The sequence below is a fragment of the Miniopterus schreibersii genome, assembly GCF_964146895.1.
Source record: "Miniopterus schreibersii genome assembly, chromosome: 2".
Classification (NCBI taxonomy): Eukaryota; Metazoa; Chordata; class Mammalia; order Chiroptera; family Miniopteridae; genus Miniopterus; species Miniopterus schreibersii.
Window position 1 is genome coordinate 15148408 of NC_138102.1, and position 24160 is coordinate 15172567.

The window sequence follows — 24160 nt, forward strand, 5'->3', positions numbered from 1 at the left end:
AAACTGTAAATATAATTTGGTCCCCTGAGACCTCATACTATCTCTAAAGTATGTATTTACCTATGTAGTTCCTGATGGGAATGACATGTCTATCAATAATTTTCAGAAAACAGTTTATATTTCTCACTTGTGTGTTTAACTTCTAAAAGGTAAAAGTTAGTTCTTTCAACTTCATTCCTTTATGTTGAAAGATTGTGGTTCTCAGGTTATTTCCTTGTGACCAAAATGCTATTTAAAAATAGAAGACTTTTATTCTTAGCGCTCTTTAACAAAATGTTTTAAAATGTAACAGCATTGAGAAATGCACATCAGAACCACAAGGAGATACACTACCACTTTACACCTACTAAGATGGCTAAAATTAAAAAGACAGGCAATAACAAGTGTTGGCAAGATGTGAAAAAATTGGGATCCTCATACATTGGTGATGGGATTGAAATGGCATAGCCACTTCAGAAAACAGTTCTGCAGTTCATTAAGAAAGGTAACATAGGGTTACCTTATGATCCAGCAATTCCACTCCTAGAGAATTGAAGACACATATCCACATAAAAACTTGTACACAGGTATTCTAAAGCTATATAGTGATGATGGCTGCATAATTCTGTTAGTGTACTAAAAAAAACTATTGTATACAAAAGGGTGAATTTTATGGTATGTGAATTATATTTTACAGGTTATTAAAAATACATAGTATATGATATTCCAGCAACTTTTAAAATAACACTGAATTTTCAGTTAAATCAACATTAAGTAAAAAGAGACACTTAAGTCATGAATAAAATAGACTTCAATGTTTGTTCACTTAGCAAGGACTCAAGTGCATTTTGTGGTTGAATGAAAAATCTTTTGAATGTGGTATATGGTATAGTGTAATTAAGCCACTTCCAACCTCTGGATCTCTTGCCCATATCTTCCCCCACATGCTATTATGACTAGAAATCTTTTAAGTAGAACTTGTGTAAGAATAGATAATAAGAATAATTTTATCTACTTATTTATTAGCTTGTCTTATTTTTATTTATTTATTTATTCATTTATTTATTTATTAGCTTGTTCTAGTCAGCTAGCAGAAGGAACTGGTATTGGAGCACTTAGTTTCTTATGAAAGAAGCTGAGGTTGCTGAGAAATTGAATAGTTGTTTACTAAAGCTCAACCAAGCCATGATATTAACTAATTAGAATATAAATGCTTTCAAAACCCCCACACCATCAGCTAAGTTTCCTGTTCCCTTTAGTTACTCCTGAGAATTGAATTAATTCTTTCCTCCCCATGGATACTGTTTTATGTATCATAGAAACTAGCAGTGTTGGTTTAACTTTGATGTTTAGTGCTTGATCCTTTTATTCATTTAGAAGAAAGTCATTTTACCATCCCACCACTAGTCCCACTATACTTTCCGATTTCTTCTGCATTGTAAGGTAATAATTACTACCTTCAAAAAGAGAAATAAAAAGGTAAGTTATAACTCAGGCTAGGTCAGTGATGTGACAGGCTTGCAGTGGCCCCCAGGCAGATCAGCTACCACCTGAATCTTAGATGTTTTGACATCAGATGTTTTGAAGCAGCCCTTGAGATTTAGTGGGTCTGTGCTTGGGTAAGCTTGGAGAGGCATGTCAGAACTCCTGCCTCACAGGTTCTGGGTTTTAGTACCAGGAACCAAGATAAGGAGGGTGGTGTGAAGCTGGAAAGAAGACAAGATTCAGGTACTGAGGTTGGATTACAAGGTCAGAAAGGGGTCAATACTAAGTTTGACCTTGACTTGAGCTCCTGTTTTCAGGTCCTGTTATTTCCTGTACACAAGATGGGGGTTTCTTTGACCTCAGTGTAAAGGTTAGAAGATTCTCAAGGCTAGGGAAGAACCAAACAGATTATTACAAAGGAAAAGGTATTTTCACACACTGGGATTTTATTGTACTATGTATACAGTTTTGGATGACAAATTATTTTTATTATGTGTGAGGAAGTCAGAATGATTGGTTAGTATTGATAACTTAAAGAGCATTCATTTCTCCCTTGAGCATATAGCCTCCTGCCGGGGCAGCAGGATTTTCTGGATGTGCTGCATTTCTTAAAGCAAAAGTGAGTTTTCATTTGGACTTGGGCGTGGAGAAAGGGGCAGTAAGAAGCCTACAAGAATCAACCAGGAAACTCTTTTAGCATATTAAGTTGAGTCATATGAAATTGCTGCTACTTTACTATCTGGTTTGATAGGTATGCCTCAGATCCCCTGGATTTCTGTGTCAGGACAGAGTCTGTAAGCAACGCCAGGAGATTTTGATAGGAAATACCCTTCATTCTAAAAGAAGTGGGAGACTCGTGGCTGTCCCCCAGAGGAGAGCAGAGTTGCTGACAGTGGAATGAGTGGAAACAGGGTGGTCTGTCACTTTTCAGTAGAGTTTCATGTGGTTCATCCAAATGGAGTAGCATTCTTAGCCATTTGAATTTGCCCATACTGTCACTTTGTAAAGGTTTTTGGTCTAGGACTCCAGAAGCCATGCATCAAGCGTAGCTCAGCCTTGAGAATGCCTCTTTTCCCCTGGTTCAGGCCACACACTTAGCTGTTTGTTTACAGCTGTGTTTATCTTTACTCCCCCCTTTTTAAACATTTCAATCAGAAATTGAAAATTTTAAAATTAACTATAATAAATGACATTAAAAACCTTTGGTTGTTTAGAATCTTATTTCAAAAGGTTCAGTAGCTCAGTAAGTCGCAGCAAGTGAAGGGGGGGTGCTGTTATAATTCTGGGTCCTCAGCTTTTTATTCAGTATCCATAAAATTATTCATAAATGGGTAAACAAAGATAAAATGCGTTAATGAATTAACGACGTTTTAAGTGGTAGAACGATTTTTCCTGCTATAAATACATAGGTAGAGAGAAAATAAAGTGAAGACAAGGATGGGGAGGGACCTTAAACAGTACAAACGGGAACAAATGAATTTTAACTATTTCAAATGAGTATTAGAGCCACAATGAAGAGGGGTTGGGACGAGGAGCACTAACCCAAATAATTCTTGAATATGCATATTGGCTGAATACTTTAGGCTAAAGACAAAAGGAATGTAAATAAATAATGAACTCTAGTTCATTAATTTGTTTTTTGTGTTGATATTTAGCAATTCTGAAACTACTTAGTGTACTTTCCTGTATTGAGCAAATAAGTAAATGTATAGTCGATAATGAGAGCCAACATTCAGAGAAAGAATTACAAATATAGAAAGGGAAAGTTAAAATTAACCCAATCATGTTGGATTCGAATTGGCGCTATCAGTACAAAGTTGTGTTTTTAATATATCTAAGTAGGTGTGGATGTGAAAGTGTGTGTGAACGTACAAATCTGGGAAAATTTTAGCACTGAAGCAAATGAAAGTAATAAATTATAAATCCTAGAATAAAGTAAGCTATGAGTCAGTACTGATGTGTGAATGAATGAATGAAGAACTTAATGAATAAATAGTAAACGAAGCAGAAGGGTAAGCTTTACCTTAGAAGAGAAAACTGGTAAATACGGAATGAATGATAGGATTAGGATTAGCAAATCACCATTTGGCAACCACAATAGTAATGAGTGCTTTAGGTAAGAATCATCAATAAATGATAAAATTAGTGGGTGGGAATTTATTGAGAAACAAGATATTTATATAGTCTCAAAATATCTCCCTATGAGATACTTATTAATTAAAAAGGGAAACTAGTTTCCTACAGTGAGAACCTTGGCAAGTGATCAAAGTTATTATCACTAGTAATGGGACAAAAATCACATCATGATATGCATTGAGAATGACACAAATCTCATTCCTGCCAAAAATGCATAACCTGAATGTAATTAAGAAGTCAGATAAACCCAAATTGAGGGTCATTCTACGAAATAAATAGCCTACTGTACTCTTCAAAAATGTCAAGGTCATAAAAGACAAGGACTGAGGAAAATATTTCAGGAGACTGAAGAGATGACAGCTGAATGCTATGTGTGATTCTGGATTCGATCCTGTATCAGGACAACAAAGAGAATCCCTTTTTAGGAAATCAAACTATGAAGGGTAAAGGGGCATCAATCCTTTCAACTTGCTTAAACCGTCCCCACCACCACCACCAAAGTTTCCACTGTTACGAAGATGGTTGTCACATTATAAACATTGCTGGGCTTACACAGATAGACTATTGTGTTCACACACGCGCACATATACAGTCTCCCCCACCCCCCACAAGACTACTAAACATTGTTGAGTATCTTTTTTTTTTTTTTTTAACATAATAATGCCATGGGCATATTTCTTAATAAAGACATATAGCCTTGTTTCATTCTTTACTGTTTTTTTTTTTTCTTTCTTTCTAATGAATGCTTCCATTTTTCCCTAAACGTAATTGTCCAGGATTGAGAAACCAACTTACTTTAATGGTAGAACCATTCATGAGGATACTGGGGTACCTGGTAACTCATAGAATTGAAGGATGTACCAAATCAACAAGATTCCATCAGGCATCAGGAGAGCTCTGAAGAGCTCAGTGACAGGAGTTCGGGGATGTTTTCTCTAGTGGAAGATTTTTAACATGACTGCTCTAACTACCTTCATTTTCAGTATCTCTGCATGCAAGGTTGAAATCTTTAGAACCAAAAAACATGTTTGGTCACTTTGGGCAGCATTTGTCACTTACATAGTCAGCTATTGTCATGGGAGTAAGGGCACAGAACTCAGACATTGGCCTCTGGGTGCCCTTCCCACAGAAGAAGGACCAGCAGAGTAGCCACCCCAACCAACTTCTCTTTTCAGAGAGGCTCTAATTGCTTCATGCCTGGTCTGTTTCAGTCTCTCCATAAGCCCAGAAGATTCTCTTTAACTGTTCTATTCACAAGTAATTCTTAAGATTTATTTACATGTAAGTAATAAAAAGAGGATTTAAAAAATTCCCTCAGTGGTCCTGAAGGCAGTAACTGACTTTCTTTGAATTTAGAGCATTGTAGTATGTAAATACAGAATTTCAGTTTTCCATCAGTGTCTCTAATTGTTCTCTGTAGCTTTTGAGATTGAATTATTAGCCCGGCCGGGCGTGGCTCAGCGGTTGAACATCGACCTGGGATCCAGGCAATCAGGGTTCGATTCCCGGTCAGGGCACATGCCTGGGTTGTGGGCTCAGTCAATGACTCTCTCATCATTGATGTTTCTATCTCTCTCTCCCTCTCCTTTCCTCCCTCTGAAATCAGTAAAGATATATTTTTTAAAAAAAGAAAAAGATTGAATTATTAGTCCTTCTAGTGATCACATATACCAGGCATTGCAGAAGTTGTTAAATAAAACTGTTCTTGTTGGTCCAGTCACCTGCCAAAGATGTGGTTGGGCATGGGGTTGGTGGAGAAAGGAGGAAATTTACCTTTGTGGAACCACAGAAGTTTCAGAAAGAATACTCTGTGGTATTTTAGGAACTATGGCCCAAAAAAGGAAACTGTGTTAACATGGTGTCTCAGTCAGTTCCAGCTGCTGTAAAGAAATACCATGTACTGGATGACTTAAACGACATTTAATTTTCTTAGTTCTTAGGCTAGAAAATCCAAGATCAAGTTGCCAACAGATTCAGTATCTGACAAGGGCCCTCTTCCTGGCTTGCAGACAGCTGCCTTCTCACTACGTGTTCACATGGCCTTTCCTTGGCATGTGTTCTTGGTAGAAGAGATCCCTGGTGTTTCTTCTTCTAAGGATACTAATCCTATCACAGGGGCCCCACCCCCATGACCTCATCCGAACCTAATTAATTACCTCCCAAAGGCCCCACCGCCAAATAGGATCACATTGGGTTTCAACATATGAATTTTGGGAGGACACATTCAGTCCATAATACATAAGTATATGGATTTGAAACTGCTTTTGTGTACTCTTAAATATACTAGGCTACTTAGGATACCATATTTGTCAAGTGTCTTTATAGCTCTCAGAGTTGGCCCTGGGGAGGGAGTTCAGCCTTTGAAGATCATAGTGCACCTGTGTTGCTTTGGCCACAATGTTTTAGGCCATCTAGAAGAGACTGTTGGCTGTCTCTTTTGCCAGTCATGTTGGGTTGTTTCTAAGTAACTATTCTCAAATTGATGTCCAGAAAATACTGATATCCAGAAACTTGTTTCTGCTCACCATGTAAATAAGACCACATTGACAAACGGAGAAGTTTCAGTTCATTATAAGAAAGGTTTTGGTGAATTCTGTGCAAGAGAGTAAAAAGTTGATTTGAAAGGCACAGATTTCCTTTGACTTGGCAGTCATCTTATCCTGACAGCATTTAATGTAAAATCACTGTGGCTAGAAAATAATCTTATTAGGTTTTAATTAAAAGCACAAGGTATTTTTTCATGTCTCCCTCTCATTGATCTCTTTTTCATCTTTTTCTTTTCTTCCTCTTCACTTCCTTGTTCTCCCTACCCCACCCCCCTTTGCCTCCTCTTCATCATCTTTGAGCATTTAAAATGTTTTGGGCTTGGCTAATCCCTATGGATAGAAACTGAGCTGAGCAGGATATTGATTACCAAATATGGTACTGCTGCTAAAGATGTTAGAGGAATGTGGCTTGTATTCTAAGCCTCCAGCCTCTGAATAAGCTGCCAAACAAATTAGGTCATTTTAACTTCTTAGTTTTTTTAATAAGGATCTGGAACTTTGATTTGGAACATGACGGTGGTGGTATTTTCTCTCATGTGGAGGAGGGGTATAAAGAGGGGGATGGGGAGTTCGGGAGACTCTCTTCAACGTGTTTTAGGACCTGAGCCACCAACCCACGTTGTGTCAGAGGCAAGCATATGTGTGGCGCCTCAGTTGACTGAGACAGCAGTGAAAAAGCTGAGACATGGAATTCCGATGTGCAGCCTCATCACCTGAGGCTGGAAGCTCAGGTGGACAACTGACAGCTCCCAGGATGTTCTCATGTTACAGTGCCAGGGCCGCAGTGCTCAGGTTGATGTGGGCTCAGGTTTAGGAGAGTTGCTTCTTCACAAAAAGGTTGATGGAGTTTAGTGCTGGTGAGGACACCCTCAACTTGATGGCAGGTTGTTACCATGTGTGGCTTAGGGTGTATGGTGTGAATATGCACATCCTATCACAGCGTACATTTATTTATTTATTTATTTATTTATTTATTTATTTATTATCTTTATTGATTTTAGAGAGAGGAAAGGCGCATGAGAGAGAGAGAAAAACAATGATGAGAGAGTCGTCACTGATCACTGCTTCCTGCACGCCCCCTCCTGGGGATCAAGCCCACAGCCTGGGCATGTGCCCTGACCTGGAATCAAACCTTGATCACCTGGATCATAGGTCAATGCTTACCTGCTGAGCCACGCCAGCTGGGAGCACAGCGTACTTTTAAATGACCCACAGGGACTGGGGTTGCTTCTAGCAAAGACGACAGCTCCTCGGGTCCATATTTAGAAATATTTATTCTGTTGTGATAATTAGCTTTAATGAGTAAAATGCTCTTAAGTGGAGCAGATGGAAACAAACACTACTTCAGAATTCTGCTTTGTTCTTTTTCCTTATATAAATTTTTGGCAAGATAAATACTAAGGTTTCCCAAATTAAAACAAAAATTGAGACCAGTTAAAGAATTTCCTTTTCTGTTTCATATAATTGGCACCTCCTTTTCACTTTTTGTTGTTGGTTAGGGCTGTACAAGTAGAGTCCCTTTCTTCCTACCCACCCCACCCCTGCCTGTTTGCCACCTTCAGTTGGTTTCTTCTGAGAATCTTAAATCAGGCTCAATAAGAAATTCTACTCACTCCAGGACATCTATGGGTCAGGGCTCTGTGGCTTTTGTTGTACCTCTCAGAGGACCTGTCTTTCCTCCCCACCCCCACCTTATTTTGCCTACTGCTGTTACCATCCAGTCACAAGCTCTTCCTCCATCTTTGGAGCTAAGTGTGTGATGTTCAGTTGTTCATCCTGATCGGCAGTCAGAGATTCTTACTAATTTCCTGTGGAAATTGCTCTTGAGTTTCTTCAAGCTGAGCAAGAAGAAGAAGAAGAGAGGGGGCTTTGGGGCCCACAGGCCTACGTGTTCTTTAGGATAGTCGTTTTCAGAACTTCACTTCTTTTCCAGAGCCTGGGACCCAAATCTAATTTGGATGCACATTTATACACTATACTGGGATACATTTTTGATGCTATGGCTTGGGTTCAGAATCCATGTTGTTATGAGATGATTTGTCATGGAGGCATTCTTGAATGGTGGGATGGTTTCAGAATACACTTGCTTATCTTGCCCTAAATCTTGTATTTTATAGTGTTTGTGAATTATTTCATTGAATGTTTCTGTTTTAGATAAACTGCAATAATAGGGTCAGGATACTTGAAATGACTATCTTCTCTCTGGCCTATATCTGTTGTTTCTCTGTGTAGCTAATAAGCCAAGTATAATCAAGATCAGAACTTAACCACATCAAGATATTTAGGTTTTATATAAATTTATAATATAACTGGAATTAAATGATACTTGTTATATTAAAATCTTAAAACTGTTTAGTTCCTGCCTTCTTAGTAACTCAGAGTACATATATCACTGTTATGAAAGTTCTCCAGCTAGACAGGGATGGGAATTCCCACCCCCGGGTAGCTGATGAAAACTGAGGCATTGAAGAATTACATTAAGTCAGTGTCAGAACACTGGTCAAGCATGGGCCATTTTAGATTTCAGAAGTTAGACTTTCTAGTGTTGTACAGGGCTTTACATGAACCCTTTTACTTTAACTGGTAACCATTAATTAAAGTTTTTAACTATGCTCGTAATTTGCTGGTCTAAGTTTAAAACTTGAATTTGAAAGTTTTTCTCCAAGAAGAAAACCCATGAAGAAAAGTTGAAAACCCATGTAACTAAAAATGAAGTAAACTAAATCTTCCCAGCTTTCTGGATATGTTGTGTTACTGGTTTTTGTATTCTGTGCAAGTAGTAAGAATGAGAGTTCTTGCTTTTTTTCTTTTTCAGATAGGCCAAGATTTACTGGTGTGTTTATTTTGTCACTATTCTGGTTTGACTCTAAGGAAATGAAAACATCTTCCATTTGTTCTTTATTTCTAAAGGGCATCCGCTTCGATCCTGAAATTCCGCAAACACTACGACTAGAGTTTGCTAAGGCAAACACGAAGATGGCCAAGAACAAACTAGTAGGGACTCCAAACCCCAGTACTCCTCTGCCCAACACTGTACCTCAGTTCATTGCCAGAGAGCCATGTAAGTGGATCTACTTTTCATTTTTAAGGAAAAAAAAAAAGGATCACTAAGACTTGTTCATGTGCTATACACCACTGGACACAGCTGGCTGAATGTCCCTTCCCAGTTATTTCTATGGGGAGGCTGCCAGTTCTTGCTGTCTGAACTCCCAAATATAGCTGTCTTGTTTGTGATTGGCTGTGTCAAAAGATGGTTCAGCTCGAATAGAACTATAACTAAAAAATTTCATTTGATGTGTTGTAGATTTCCTTAGTGGTCTTGACTTTATCCTGAGTGTGCCCTCTTTGCCTTAGAGTGAAAGCCCTTTTTTATTTCCCCATCCTTGGACAAGAGAGCTGGTTCTCAGAATTCACTCTACTTCATTTCCTGAAGAACATTAGTTCTGTGGCTTTGGGAAAATACAACGTTAAAAGTGAAAGACGCAGACGTTAAGAAGTTTATTCTATTTTTGAGAAGAGTTTAGCCATAAATCTCGGGGGGGAAAGTAAACACACAAAGCATTTATATATTGGAACAATCAGTTCCAGCAAAGTGATACCGGGAAAGATTTAAGGAAATCTGGAGCTTTCTGTTTGAAATTAATTGGGTAAGGACACTGACTAATTGTTAACCAAGTCTTTTAGCGCCCTTCATGGCTTATTTGCTTAAACGTCCAGGCTACAATTTCTGTGTTTGATTGAAAAGCTTGAAAAGGTTGTCTTAATGTTCTTAAGCACAGTTACCAGCAGAAGTGAAGCATGAGATGGGCCTTAACTTTTCCTTTCATTTCGCAGCCGTATGTGATTGAATATGGCAGGGCATCTAGGAATCCCAAGTGACTTGCTGTTATTTGGAATATTTCTGTACTATCATTCTTCATCTTCTTTCCAAACCACATGATCTTCATCATCTTCCTGTTCTCTCTGACAATATGTTTCAACTTATTGAAATTGAAGGTCACATGGGTTCCTTTCTTGCTCCCGTCATGTGCCTGTCAGATTTAATCAGGTCATTGTGGAAGTTGCAGTCATTCTGTAGCTCAGTCACTCTAGAGAAAGCTGCTGCTTGTTGGTGGAAAACAACAGATAAAAGAGTTTCTCCCCCAGTGTGTTCTACAATTTTCTACAAAGTAATAATAGAGAGAAAAAAATTTCTTCTCCCATGTCCTAGGGAAACTTGAAATCTGTGTTTATTTGGGAAGGAAATCTAAATGAAAGTTTCATTTTTAGGTGCAGGGGCACTAAGGGAGGATGTATGGACATTTCTTACATAATTCTGTATCCTCACAGCATTTAGCTCAATACCTTGTATGTTGCATATTATTAATAAATATGTTACAGTGATGAGTGGGTAAAGTAAAAATTTTAATTTAGCTATTTACAGAATAATTCCATTTATATGCCTCTTCTTTTTTTTTTCCTGAAGTTTTCTCTCTCTTAAAAGGCATCAGACAAAAGTATTTGTAGAAGACCTTGATTTAGAAAAGATAACCTAGAGCAACTCTTTACTTTTCTAGAGAATTTGCCTGCCTGAGATCTCAGAATGCTTTGAAAAGATTAATTCAGACTGGAAGTGGAATGCTGGCCATACTTGACCCTTTCAGTTCCTTATGGAATGCTTTATCTGGGAGGTCAAAGTGTTTTCTAAATCTGCTACAGCAGCTCTGTGAAATAGGTAGCCAGAATGTGAGAGCTGGTTCACAGCAGGGTACATAGAAGCAAGGGAGATGAACAGACCAAACATTCACAAGTCCCTGAAGTTATAGGAGAGCTTAACCACATTTAGATACTGCTCTGGCCCGCTCTACCTACCTCCATTCCCCATGTACAGGACAGCTCAGAAGTAGTCAGATAGTTTCCATGGCGGGCTCAAAACTTGCCTTGCTGCTCATGGCAAAACAAACTTGAAGTTAAAAAAAGATATCCAAACATGTATTCTTGAGAAAATAAAAGTTAGCATGATATCTATTAATATAGCTCCTTTTTATGACATAGAGGCCTTGACAAATAGCAGTTCCACTGTGACTCAGATCGACCTTGTCATCTATTAAAATTCCCTCTGGAATTGTGAACTTCCCTGTCACATATGCAGAATTGTTGCTTTCCTGGAAGCGTAAGGCAGACTAAGAACACTGGTGGTTCTGAACTGGTGAATCCAGTTGTACTATGTGCATAATTGGTGCTCAGGGTAGTCGGTTTAATCACTTATCAGGAATAACTGCCTCGGAATCAGAGACTTTGAGGGTTAGAAAAACTCTGGTGGCTTCTGTGTTGTAGGCCCTGAGGAAGAGTTTTTAAGTAAATGCTGCTTTTTGTTGATTTTTTTATGATGGTGGCTGCAAAGTACCCATTGTTATCACTAAAGGAAGAATCTGCTATAATTCAGTTATACAACACATATTTACTTGAATTCTCATTTCTCAAATACCTGTTGAACTTAAATGAGTACCCAGTATGCTAGACACTGGGGAAGAAGGGGACTGTGGTTGTTGCCTTAAAAGAGCTGTCAGTTCAAGGGTCTGATGATGGTCAGTGTTGTCAGGAAACTTGGCCTGTACAAAGACTGTAGAAGATAACTTGCAGCTTAGTGTAGCTTGCACCAACTCATATCGTATTTGCTGAGTGCCTGCTCTATTTGTGGTAAGCATGAAGATCGAGAAATCCAGTATTGCAACTTTCCAAGGTAGAGATGGTGGCCTCAGTGGAGATCCTTGGCCTTAGACTTGACGATGTCAGTGAGAGCTCTGACTCTGCCAGTTATTGTCAAGCTTTGTGACCTTAAAGAAAAACATTTAACCTTGCTGTGCTCCTTTCCCCTCAACTATAAAATGGGAATAGTACCTTCTCATGATTATAGAGCTCAATAAAATACTGTATGATTGTGTTGATGGGTGTAATATATGTAGAGTACTAGGCAAATGTAAAGTACAATCTTTTTAAAATATGTTTTTATTGATTTTAGAGAGAGGAAAGGACAGGGAGAGAGAAGCAACGATGTGACAGAGAAACATTGATCTGTTGCCTCCCGACCACACCCTGACTGTGTCTCAAACCCTCAACCTGGCATATGCCCCTGATCGGGAATCACACCAGTGACCTTTCAGTGCATGGGACAACGCTCAATCAACTGAGCCACACTGGCTGGGCTAAAGTACAATCTTAGTTGTTTTTAATCCTCACCTGAGGATATGTTTGTTGGTTTTAGAGAGTGGGGAAGAGAGGGAGAGGGAAAGAAAAAACATCGATTGGTTGCCTCCCATATGCATCCTGACAGGGCAATCAAACTTGAAACCTAGGTATGTATCCTGACCTGGAATCGAACCCGCAACCTTTTGGTGTACAGGCTGATACTCCAGCCAACTGAGCCACTTAGCCAGGGCCGTCTTTTTTTTTTTTTTTTCCAAATATGTTTTATTGATTTCAGAGAGTGAAAGAGAGAGAGAAACATCAATGATGAGTCATTGATCGACTGCCTCCTGCACGCTCCCTACTGGGGATCAAGCCGGCAACCTGGGCATGTGCCCTAATGGGAATGGAATTGCAGTCTTCTAGATCATAGGTTGATGCTCAAATGCTGAGCCCACCGACCAGGCGGCCAGGGTGATCTTAATTTTTTTAAAAAGCACTGAGTTACTTATATTTCTTAGTAATTAAAAATAGGTATTGATTTTATGAGATATCATAACCCTGTGACTATAGCCAGTTGTCTTTGCAAATTAGGAGAAAGGATTAATAAAATTCACATACAATCCCAGGAAAGTAGTACATTTCCCTAACTTAAATTTTTATTAATTTACACTTCCATTTCTTGTACTCTCTTGTATGTAATAAAGTAAGAAAAATACGAGAAGAAAGCAGAAAATAAGAGATGTAGGAAACATACGTTATGTGAAATTCTTCTAGATTATACAATTGACTGTACAGAAAAGTAGTATTGTGTAGTGTAGAAACTCCACTTTAGAGATGAAAACAGGGCAAGTCACCATGGCTCTGAGTTTTGTTTTTCTCATCTGTATAATGATGATACTCTGTGCCAGACACTCTGCTAAACATTTTACATTCATTCTCTCATTTGATTCTCAATAGCACTATTTTACGTTGATATAAACTGAGACCTAGGAAGGTTCAGTAACTTGCCTGAGATGACACAGTCATCAAGTGTTAAGGGTTGAATTGTGTTCCACCAAAATTCATATGATGAAGTACCAACCTCCAATAGCTCCAAATGTAACCATATTTGGAGGTAGGTCTTTAAAGGGGTGATTAAATGAAAATGAGGCCATTAGGGTGGTCCCTGATCCATTAAGGCTAAGCAAGGAATTTTAAAAAGTTGTCCTTCCTACTCACTCTTCTCCCCCTCCATTGCATTCCTCCCCCCTCAAAAAGCAAAAGCACACTCTATTAAATGGATACTCTTAAAAACCTTGTAAGCACATAACAGTTTAGTGACTCATCAGGCCACTTCCTAGTTTTCCTGCCACACCACTGGAATTTCCCATTTATCCACTACTGACCCTGGATGAGAGGGGAGCCCAAAGTGTGAAAAGGAAGTTCTGGAGAAAGATGGTAACGGGGACACTCTGGGCAAGTCAGAGGCCTTGGGCAATAGTAAAGGAGAGGCGCAGGGAGGAGACTGGAGGAGGCAGCTGGCTGCTGAGAGTAAAGGAGATGAGCACATCAAAGGATGGAGGCTGAGCTTGCAGGATTATATGTACTTGACTCATGCCCATTCCCTCTGAGGCAGCTCCACAGTGGGACTGTCTAGGGATTCTGTCCTTGTGGGCCAGTTTGAAGCTACCAAAAGTGATGTTCAAAGAAACATGCCAGTGATTTTCATTCTGTGTATACAGACTTCATGATGATTGAGTAACCCAGTGAGCAGTTGCTGACCACCACCGCCACCCCCCCCCCCTTCCCCTAACACAACCAGGCTTTTGTGGACCCCATTGTCACATCACTGAGAAAAGCCTACAGTCAAGAGTCAGGACGCACATGCACCTGCCATTCACGATATGTATGAGGGTATCTGTCAGGGGCTTAGGCCCTGGATATTGTGAGAAATAAATAAAAACATGAAACAAAACTAGTCAATAAGGACAGCAAAATATTATTTTAAAAACTGGAGGCCTACACTAATGCTTACTTATTTCCATATATGTCCCACTCTGACAAAGCAAAAATACTGTTTTCCTTTTAAAAAGAAGGATCAAACATTTACTGAGCCACATCAGTGTTTACAGACCTGCCTTCACTCTGTCTTCAAACCTGCACACATTCCTAGTTTTTGCTTAATGTGTATAATTGTAATAATCTTTAATAATTAAATTTAACAATAATATTAAAGTGATACTAAACAGTGGATTTGGTAAGGATGGTTTTCATGTAGACATATCTTGTTTGATGTGGGAGGTAAGTTATTGCAGCACCATGTAGATCAGCTAATCTGATCCACTTTATTTACATTATGATTCCATGTCTTTGATTAGCAATGGCTATTAACATTTTGCTTTGACTTTCTTGTTTATCTAATCATTGACCAGCTATAAATAAATCCCTTAAGAACTCAGAAAGTCAAATCACAGAATTCTTTTGTAATGCAAATTACTGTCCCAACTTTAGTGTTTTGTAAACTCGAATTATTCATTACCTCTGTGGAGAAATGAAAGAATAAAGGGAGTTAAGTGACTGGGACAATCCAAAAGAAACCATATTCCTAATTCTTTTAAGGTCATGTACTCTCCTCACCTGCTCATTAAAAGGAAGGCATTTCTTACTTCCTCAAATAAAGAGGTGCTTTTTCTTGTACAGCAGTTCTCAGAGTATTTGCCAGGCCCTGGTTCTTCTCCAAGACCCTTTCAGGGAGTCGAAAAGGTCTAAACTATTTTTATGAGCACAGCTTGTTTTTCTCAATGTGCAATGGTAGGCACAACTACTGGCACCATATACATGTCAGGACTGGCACCAAACTGTGCTGGTAGTACTGTATTCCTCACAGTGTTTTTACAAAACCCAGATTCACCTAAGAATTTTGTTGAAGAATAAGTAAAAATTAGTAATTTAATTTCATCTCACTTCCTGAATACAAGTCATTTTATTATTTTTTGACAAAATGGGAGCATAGTACACGTCAAGCGCTCTGCAGTTAAATTGTGAGCTGAACTAGCTGCTTTCTTCATGAATGCCATTTTTACTTAAAGAAAAACTGATAGACTGGTTACTCAAACTTGTATATTTGGCAGATGTTTTCTCAGAAATTTAAATGAGCATGGCATGTCCAGAAAAACAACAGTATTTATTCCAGTAATAAAATTTGAGCTTTAAAGCAAAAATTAGATTTCTTAAAAGCTATGCTTTCACAACTTTCCAACACTTACAAACTTTTCTGATACTATTGGTGTTTATTAATAATTTTTTATTGAATAAAAAATGAGTCGACATTTGGAAGATCAACATAATTCAGTGAACCAATATTTTCCAAATGATCGGTGCATTATGTTATAAAATCATGCAAGGGTAAAAGATCCATTTTAAAGTATAAAATGGAGTTGAATGTGACAGTATGAAAAGTTCATTGATAAGGTTTCAGATTCCACACTGCAACAAGTCTTTTGGTGTAACATAAAAAAGAAATAACCACAATTACTTATAAAAGATAGTAAAATACTCCTTCCTTCACAAGCTACGTATCTCGATGAGGCCTTTTTTTCCCTTCCCATGTACTGCAACCAATACAATACATTGCAATAGACTGAATTAGAAGTAGATATGAGAATCTGGTTGTCTTCTGTTAAACCAGATACAGTAGCCCCCTTATTCATGGGGGATATATTTCAAGACCTCAAGTGGATATCTGAAACCACAGATAGTACTGAACCATATATAGACCTATAATGAAGTTTAATTTATAAATTAGTCATTGTAAGATCTAACAACTAATAATAAAATAGAATAATTTTAACAATATACTGTAATAAGAGTTCATGTGAATGTCATCTCTCAAAATATCTTACTGTGCTCACCCTTGTGATGATGTGAGATGATACAGTGCCTACATGATGAGACAAAGTGAGGTACTCAGAATGGCATGCAATTTAAAACTTATGAATTGTTTATTTCTGGAATTTTCCATTTAATATTTTTGAACCACAGTTGACATGGGTAGCTGAAACCACAGAAAGAAAAAACGCAGATAAGTGGGGGATTACTAAGGTTTGCCAAAATGTACAACTAAAGTTTTTCCTTGTTTGTTTTGGAATATGTAGTTGTTTTTCATAAAAACATCTTATTTTAATATGTAGTGGGTTTGTTTTTTTAAAGAATTAATTTTTTTAAATTTTTTTGTTTTAGTTTTTAATATGGTAAATATTAATTGATGTAACCTGCATAACCAGAATTTCTTAATTGTCGTCAAAGTTTTGATTTTTAAAAAATATGTTTTTATTGATTTCAGAAAGGGAGAGGGAGAGAGAGAAACATCAGTGATGAGTCATTGATCTGCTGACTCCTGCACGCCCCCTACTGGGGATCAAGCCCGAAGCCTGGGTATGTGCCCTGACTGGGAATCCAACTGTGATCTTCAGGTTCATGGCTTGACACGCCATCATTGAACCATACCAGCCTGGCTCTAGGCCTCACTTTTGCAGCTCAATAAGTATATAGCCCATCTATAACGATGGATTACCCTATAATCAAGGCTCTTTTTCTTGGGGAAAAGACTAGTAGAAGTGGTGGTTGATTGGAGAGTTAAAAGTGAAAAATCTCAGGCTTGAGGTGTAATGCAGTCAGTGCAAACACAGGTCTTCTGTCATCCTCCTTTTCATTCCCCAATGTGTGCAGCCTCTAGGATTTTAGAGAAATGATGGAGCTGGAACCAGAAGAAGCATCTCTACTTGAACAAAGTAGTCTTAATTAGTGGCTGAGGCTTGAAGAGCGTCTTTTTGTCTAATTAAATATCTCTCAGAAGGTCAAGGAGATCAACCTGGTCAAACATTAACAGCTCTGTACAGGATATTATGGTGACTTCCTGTTCCTTTCTCTCTTGAGATCAGCAAACATTTGAGGGGAGGGGAGCGATAAAAAGCTGAATAAGGGTACAGTTCTGCTCTTGTGGTGTTTACACTTTAGTAGAGGAAACAGGCCTATAAATAAATGACTGTAATAGAAGGCAGATAAAGTGCTAAATTAAAGGTATAGATAATGATGAAGCTGCTAATTATAGAGAGAATGGGAAAAGACCTCCTGAAGGTCTAGTGACCTGGTAGCTGAAGATGAAAAGAATTTCATAAATCCCCAGGGCTGGCCAACAGGAAGATCAAAACTGTGAAGGAGCCCATGATCTGGTAAGGTGCACAGAGGAACAGAGGGCCACAGCACTAGACAGGGATAATGTACCAAAGAGAGGAAATCCATAGATACCAGTGCCAGGTTTTGTTCTGTGAACAGGAGGAAACTGGTTCAGATTTTTCACTCCATCACGGACTACATCTCACCAGCACACTGCTTAGTCATCTCAGATAAGCACTTAGGAAATAAGCAAACTGATAAAGGAGCGTCAGTTTGGGGGGGATGGTTATTAAGACGACATACATTTGTTACTTCACAGATTGTACAGAACAGAACCAGGCACAGTGTAACTGGATCCTTAGCCCATGGTCTCTCAAGGCTGAAATAAATGTGTTGGCTGAGCTACAGTTGCATCTCATGTCCCATGCCCAAGTGGTTGTGGTAGATTTCAGATCTTGAGGTTGTTGGCAGTAGGATAGGAGTATGATTTTTTTTTTTAAACTGTCATTTAATTGAGCCACTACCATGTGCCAAGTACCAGCACAAACATACATACATTATCTGTGACCCCTAATAACAACTATGCAAAGCAGTATTGTCCTCATTAGACAGATGGAGGAAAGGACGCACAGAATATGTGGAACACTGTCTTGTTTTTTTTCTCTTCCTGATGAGCAGAGAAGATTCTCTGGTGGCTTTGCCTGCCTACTGCCCCACACCCAGAAGCCTGAATTTAGATGGAGAGGAAAGCCTTTACTTAAAAGTCTCCTGCCTGGCCGGGTGTGGCTCCAGCGGTTGAGCGTCAACCTAGGATCCAGGCGATGGGGGTTCGATTCCCGGTCAGGGCACATGCCCTGGTTGTGGGCTTGATCAATGACTCTCTCATCATTGATGTTTCTGTCTCTCTCTCTCTCTCCCCCTCTCCTTTCCTCTCTCTGAAATCAATAAAGATATATTTTTTTAAAAATTATAATAATAAAAAATAAAAGTCTCCTTATCATTACTGCCTGACAGGAGGGGGACATGTTTGCATAACAAAACACTGATGAAAACATTCCCTGGATACTGAAATCACCTACATCTTAAGACCCATCTCATGGAGCAGGTGTCTGCTTGGCAACTTTACAGAAGAAACTTGGTTTTGGGCCACAATACAGAAGATACTGGTGTCTTAACAGTTACCAAGATTTCAACACAACTTGCTTTTTAAATCCCTTCTTTCTTTCTTCCCCTTTTCTGTAGCCTTTTTACAGTTGAATTGTTCGTATGAGGTTGATATATTTAGTTAATGTCTCTTAAGTGTCTTTTAATCTAGAGCAGTTCCCTTTTCCCTAGCTCTCCCGTTTTTATGCTATTGATTTGTTGGAAAAAGTGTCAGCCTTCCTGAGAACAAACCCTCCTGGGTTTTTCTGTTTGCTTCCTTTAGGGTATCCTTTCACATGTTCCTGTGCCCCTCTATTTACTGCAAAGTGAAAGGCATGATTAGATATGAAAGGTTGGTTAAATTCAGGCTCACCTTTTTTGTCAAGAATACATCCTAGGTGGTGCTGTGTGCTTTGTGTGCCACACCGCATTATGAAGGAACTAATGTTTGGATTGTTCTTTTTGGTGATGCTAAGATGGACCTGTGGATTCAGGTAGTAATACCACAATGCCTCCATTTTAAAGGAGGCAAACCTTCATTTTCATGGTTTCTTCTATTGATTAGGGGTTGAAAAAGAAGATCTTCCTAATTCTATTTGTTTACCCTGAAATAGTATAGTTAGCTCACCCCCAAAAAAATTCAATGCAAAACTCTTTCCCTTTCATTGCCAGTTTTGAGCGTAAAGGATTGGTACTTGGTTATCTACATTAGTGATCACTATTTTGTGGGGTTTATTTATTGCTTTTTTCCCCCTGCTTGCTTTCCTTATGAATTTTTTATATTTTAAAGGCATTTCAATGTATTGCAGCCATTACTCTTTCTGAATCCTGGAGACAGGAAAGGGGTGGCATTTTTTTGATGGAAGGAAATTCCTGGGCTACCTCAGTGGACAGAGCTTTAGAATGTTCCTCATTTTGGGGAAATGATGGGGTTTCACGGCCTAGAGGTGCAGGGCTGGTGTAGTGCACCTTTGTCCATCCCTGAGTGCTCAGTGGGACCTGTCGTCATTGGAGTGTAGTGAATTTTAGCTGTTTATCTGGTCAAAGCTCCTTTTTTATCCACAGAAAAGGCTACTTCTACAGCCTTGCTGAAGATAAGGATTTTAGAAAGAAAATAGATTGGATTTTAAGAAAAATTAGTCAGATTCCTTAATTAGGAACTTAAGTAGAACACTGGGATTGTTAGTGGTTATAAAGAATAGGTTATTTTCTTCTTAATTTGAAGAATATTTGAGCAGAAGAGTAATGAAAAATAGTTCTATGTGTCCAGTAATTTCCCTCAATGAGATTAAACTAAAAATGGAAAGGTGGGACGTGTAACAGCCAGAATGTTCATCAGAAGGAAATGACATTTATCTCATAAAAAGTGTCTTTGAATTATGCACGTAAAATAAACATAAAACAGACTGTGTGTGCAATGATATTGACTAGATGCTTTAAAATAAGCTCAGGGGGCAGAAAGTTAAATATTTAGATTACTGTGGAATGTTAGCTTTGTAGCAGTGTGCCATTGATGGAGTATTCCTGGAACACGTCTCCTCTGCTTGTTTTAACATCTGACCTTGGTCCCCGAAATGGAATGTGTAGATGGGAAGACACTCAGCGATATGGGTGCGTTTGTTTGACATTTTCTCTTTGTTGTATAAGCCATTTAGTTGTTTCTTTGCACTCTCTTTAATACTATTGAAAATTTGGTGGCTTTCTAGAATCAGGACAGTATGGATCTGTCATTTCGTTATGATCTGTTTGGGTTCACTAACTTCCCCCCCCCCAAAAGACTAGACACTTGAGTCTGAGGCCGAACTTGCCATTTTCATCTTGTGTTTATAGAGAGTAGATTGATTCCATCAAACACTGTGGTACCTGGCACAAAGATGGAGACTTAGTATGCACTTTGGAATGAGAATGTCTGTTTGCTTGTCTCTCCCCCTCATCATATATAAACTGATTCTGTCTGTCTGGAAGGCAAAAATGGCATGGCATCAGTGGTTCTCTAATAAAGTTAATCTCTTTTCATATTCTCATTGGCCATTTAACCTGACAGTGATATCTTTCCATTTATCTATTTCTTATTTTCCTTACTGGTGTGTCTGTGTAAGAACAGTGCTTTCTTGATTGGTATGGTTAATTTTCATTGGATGACTTCTTTGTCATTTGGTTGAAGGAGAAGCCAGTAGTTGTTTTCTCCCCCTCCCCCCCCCAAACAATAGTGGGAATGAGATGTGTTTTGAAATATGTTAAGCACTGCATAATGGCACGTGGCAGATGGTATTGCTACGCCAAGAGGACTTGAAGCTCGAGGCTTAAACACAGCTTCATTTGGGGTGCCATTTAGAATGCAGTTCCTCTAGAAGTACCTTTTGCTTTTCTTGATTCCTGGGCTCTTACGAAGTCCATTAATTGCATTACACTTAATATAGACAGAAATTGTGATATCACTATCTTGGCATGTTGCTTTCTGGTAAGTAGGAGAATAATCAGTAACCAAGAGGATAGACAAGAAAAGAGAGTTTACATTTACAAGGTGATTATTACCTTGCTTTCCGTGTTACTGTTTTTAATGGAGATCTTATCATTTTTTTTAACTTTTTATTATGGAAAATTTCAAACATAATACAGAAGTAGATTTTTTTTTGTTTTAAATATATCTGTATTGATTTCAGAGAGATTAAGGGAGAGAGAGAGAGATGAGAGTTGTCATTGATTGGCTGCCTCCTGCATGCCCCCGACTGGGGATCGACCCTGCAATCCAGGCATGTGCCCTGACCTGGAATCAAACAGCGGTCTCCTGGATCCTAGGTCAATGCTCAACCACTGAGCCACACCTGGTCAGGCCAAAAGTAGATTTTTAGCATATATATTTTTTAACCATTTGAATCAAGATTCACATCTGTACCATCTCTACATTTGTTTGGTCTCTTACGTCTCTTATAATATAGTAATTAATATCTGTGTTCCTTCTCGTTCTTTTTCTCCTTACGTTATATTTGTTTGTCCTCTAATTTCCCATAGTATGGATGTTTTTATTGCATCTCTGTGGTAGTGTTTAGCATGTTCCTGTTTTTTAATCTTCTGTAAATTAGTAGTTATTTGTAAAGGCTTGATCAAATTCAGGTTAGAATTGGGGATGGGGGCAGTATGTACTTCTGTCTGAAGGCAGTTAGTGATTAGTTGTCTCTTCTTTGGTAGTGTCAGCAACCATTGATTCTCTTTACCTAGATCTGTTAGTTAATTGCCTATTCCCTTTTATATTTAGTTGTTTACTTGTCTTCATTACTTTAATGAAGCATGAAAGTTTATGAAATTTAAAAGACATTTTACATATTTGTCAAATAGTTCTATACAAAGATTCTACTAATTTACATAGCCCAAAGCCAGGTACCAGAGAACCCAAATTTTAATTTCCATATTTCAGAGATGAGGTAGCTGAGGCTTAAGAAGAATCATAGTTTTCCCCAAGATCACATACTATAATACCTAGAGTTTAATATGAGTCTTGCCTTAATCTTGTACACCACACTAGCTTCCTTCTTCTCTTCTTTTACCACAGCCCCAGGTAATTGCTCATCTTCATTTAGAAGAAGTGATAGAAAGTAATAGAGAAAGAAGGCAAAGTGAGAGATTAAAAGAAAGGAACTGACCAGTTAGCAGGAAAGTTAGATACAAAAGTGATTTCCACAACATTCCCCAGTTTCTCTCATTTTGATGCTCTCATGCTAATAATGATACAGCCATTGGTTATCATTACTTAAGTCTTCTAATTCATTGCCTGATCGTATGTATTTTTCAAAATATGTATTTGACCAAACATCAGTGGGTTTAGAATCTTAATTTCTAATTTTGCCAGGGAGACTACTTTTTTGTAGCACCTTCTCCCGCGCCCTTTAAAGACCATTTATTAACGCTATAAAAAGTACCAGAGCTCAAATCCTAGTTGAACATTCCAAGTTTAGTCCATCATTTCACCTAAACATGCCATTTTTCCTAGCATTTCTCTCTTAATTTATCTGTGGGTATATTTTTGAAGAAATTTAATCTAGAGGTGTTTGATAAACGTTGTCATTAAAAGTATTTCAAAAGCCATTTTATTATATAACAAACATTTCTCAAATTTATTTCATTTAAGTTCTTTTCCTAAAATAGCAATTTAATTTTACTTCTGGCAAGTTGTTCTCAAAGGTTGAGCTAAGTTTTGAATGTAGTAATTTTGTATAGAAGCTAAATTTAGCAATTACCAGTATCCTACTTCTAGCTCAAATACAAGTGGACTTTCAAGTCTAAAATATATTGGCCTCTCCCAAGACCCACACTCTGATATTAACAAATGCCAAAAGAGATGCTCAAACAGGAAACTGTGATTCTTTTAAAAATTTTAAAAATCATATAGTCATTTTTCCACTTGACTCTCCCTCCCCAAAATAAAAGGAATCTATAGTAATCCTGTGGAAATTTTAGAAGTCTTTGTTTTTCCTCCCCATCTCCCTGTTTATAAGTTTTAAGTGCTACCTGATATGGCAAACAAATGTAAATTATGTCCTTTCAAAGTTCACTGGCTTCCTCTCTGAAGTCATCTAAAATTCTGGAGCCGTAATACAAACCATAAGATAAAAGTGTGAGGCTTTATTCGTGAGAATCATGAATTGCCTTAAATGACTGAATGGAACCACTAGAGCATTTTTTCCCAGTTTCTAGAAGGAATTGTGTTACTCTTTCATCGAATCAGAATGAGATTTTGGTTCAGGAGAATGGAAACTCTCTGAGGAAACTATGGGCAGGTTAATACTGGTGTAGAGAAAGGTGTTTGATCGCCATAGACCCTAAGGCCAGGGAGGTTGCTGGTCTCAGGACCAGCCCACATAGAGCTCCCACTTCTGCCACCTGTGACAGCCCCTCCAGCCAGCCTTCTCAACCCTGCCCAGTTACTCTGAGTCTTCCCTGCCTCTGGCTACCTCTCTTGAATTCTCCCCTGAATGCCATATGCAGTGTGTGAGAGTGCCTTATCACCTGGTAAAATGTATTGATTTATTGTAAAATACTTAATGCATTAAAGTCCCAGATTAGCAGCAGTTAGTAAGAGACCTCCTTCTGATGAAAAAGTATTTTTAATAGATGCAGATCCCAGTAGTGACCTGAGAAGAGCTCTATTGCCCTCTGGAGAGAATCTCAACTACTTCACAAGGATGCAAGCCCTTCATGATCTGCGCCTCTGCCCCTCATCCCGTCACCAGTCTTGTCAGTGCTCACCTCCTTGGAGTCTATGCTGCCTCATCATGTGCTCTCTTTGCCTCTGAGCTTTTTGCTCATAGTAACCATTCCCAGGCCAAAAATTCAATCCTTTTGCAAATTAACTGCTTGTCCTTCAGAAGTGACCATAACTGTCTCCTCCTCTGGAAAGCTTGTCTGACTCTCCAGAGGTGGATTAATTGCCTTACTGGGCTGGTTGCTACTGTAGAACTGTGTTGATTTCTTTAGAGAAAATGTGTTATACGATAAGGAAATTGCCAGTAACTTCTCTATCTCCCTCTGTAGTCTTTAAGCTTCTTGAGTAA

The 24160-nt window shown here is 38.4% G+C and overlaps 2 protein-coding genes across 6 annotated transcripts in view; one reads left to right on the forward strand and one right to left on the reverse strand.

Annotated features, from left to right (window-relative positions):
- The window catches only part of RBPMS (RNA binding protein, mRNA processing factor), a 159957-nt gene that overhangs the window by 88971 nt on the left and 46826 nt on the right, over positions 1-24160 (forward strand). For all 5 annotated transcript variants that reach the window (XM_081129430.1, XM_081129431.1, XM_081129429.1 and 2 more), the window contains one exon: positions 9057-9207. In XM_081129430.1, the coding sequence (XP_080985556.1) occupies positions 9057-9207 (151 nt within the window). The remainder of the gene's footprint in view (positions 1-9056; positions 9208-24160) is intronic.
- Positions 1-24160, reverse strand: part of GTF2E2 (general transcription factor IIE subunit 2) — a 146664-nt gene that overhangs the window by 18790 nt on the left and 103714 nt on the right. The window lies entirely within an intron of this gene.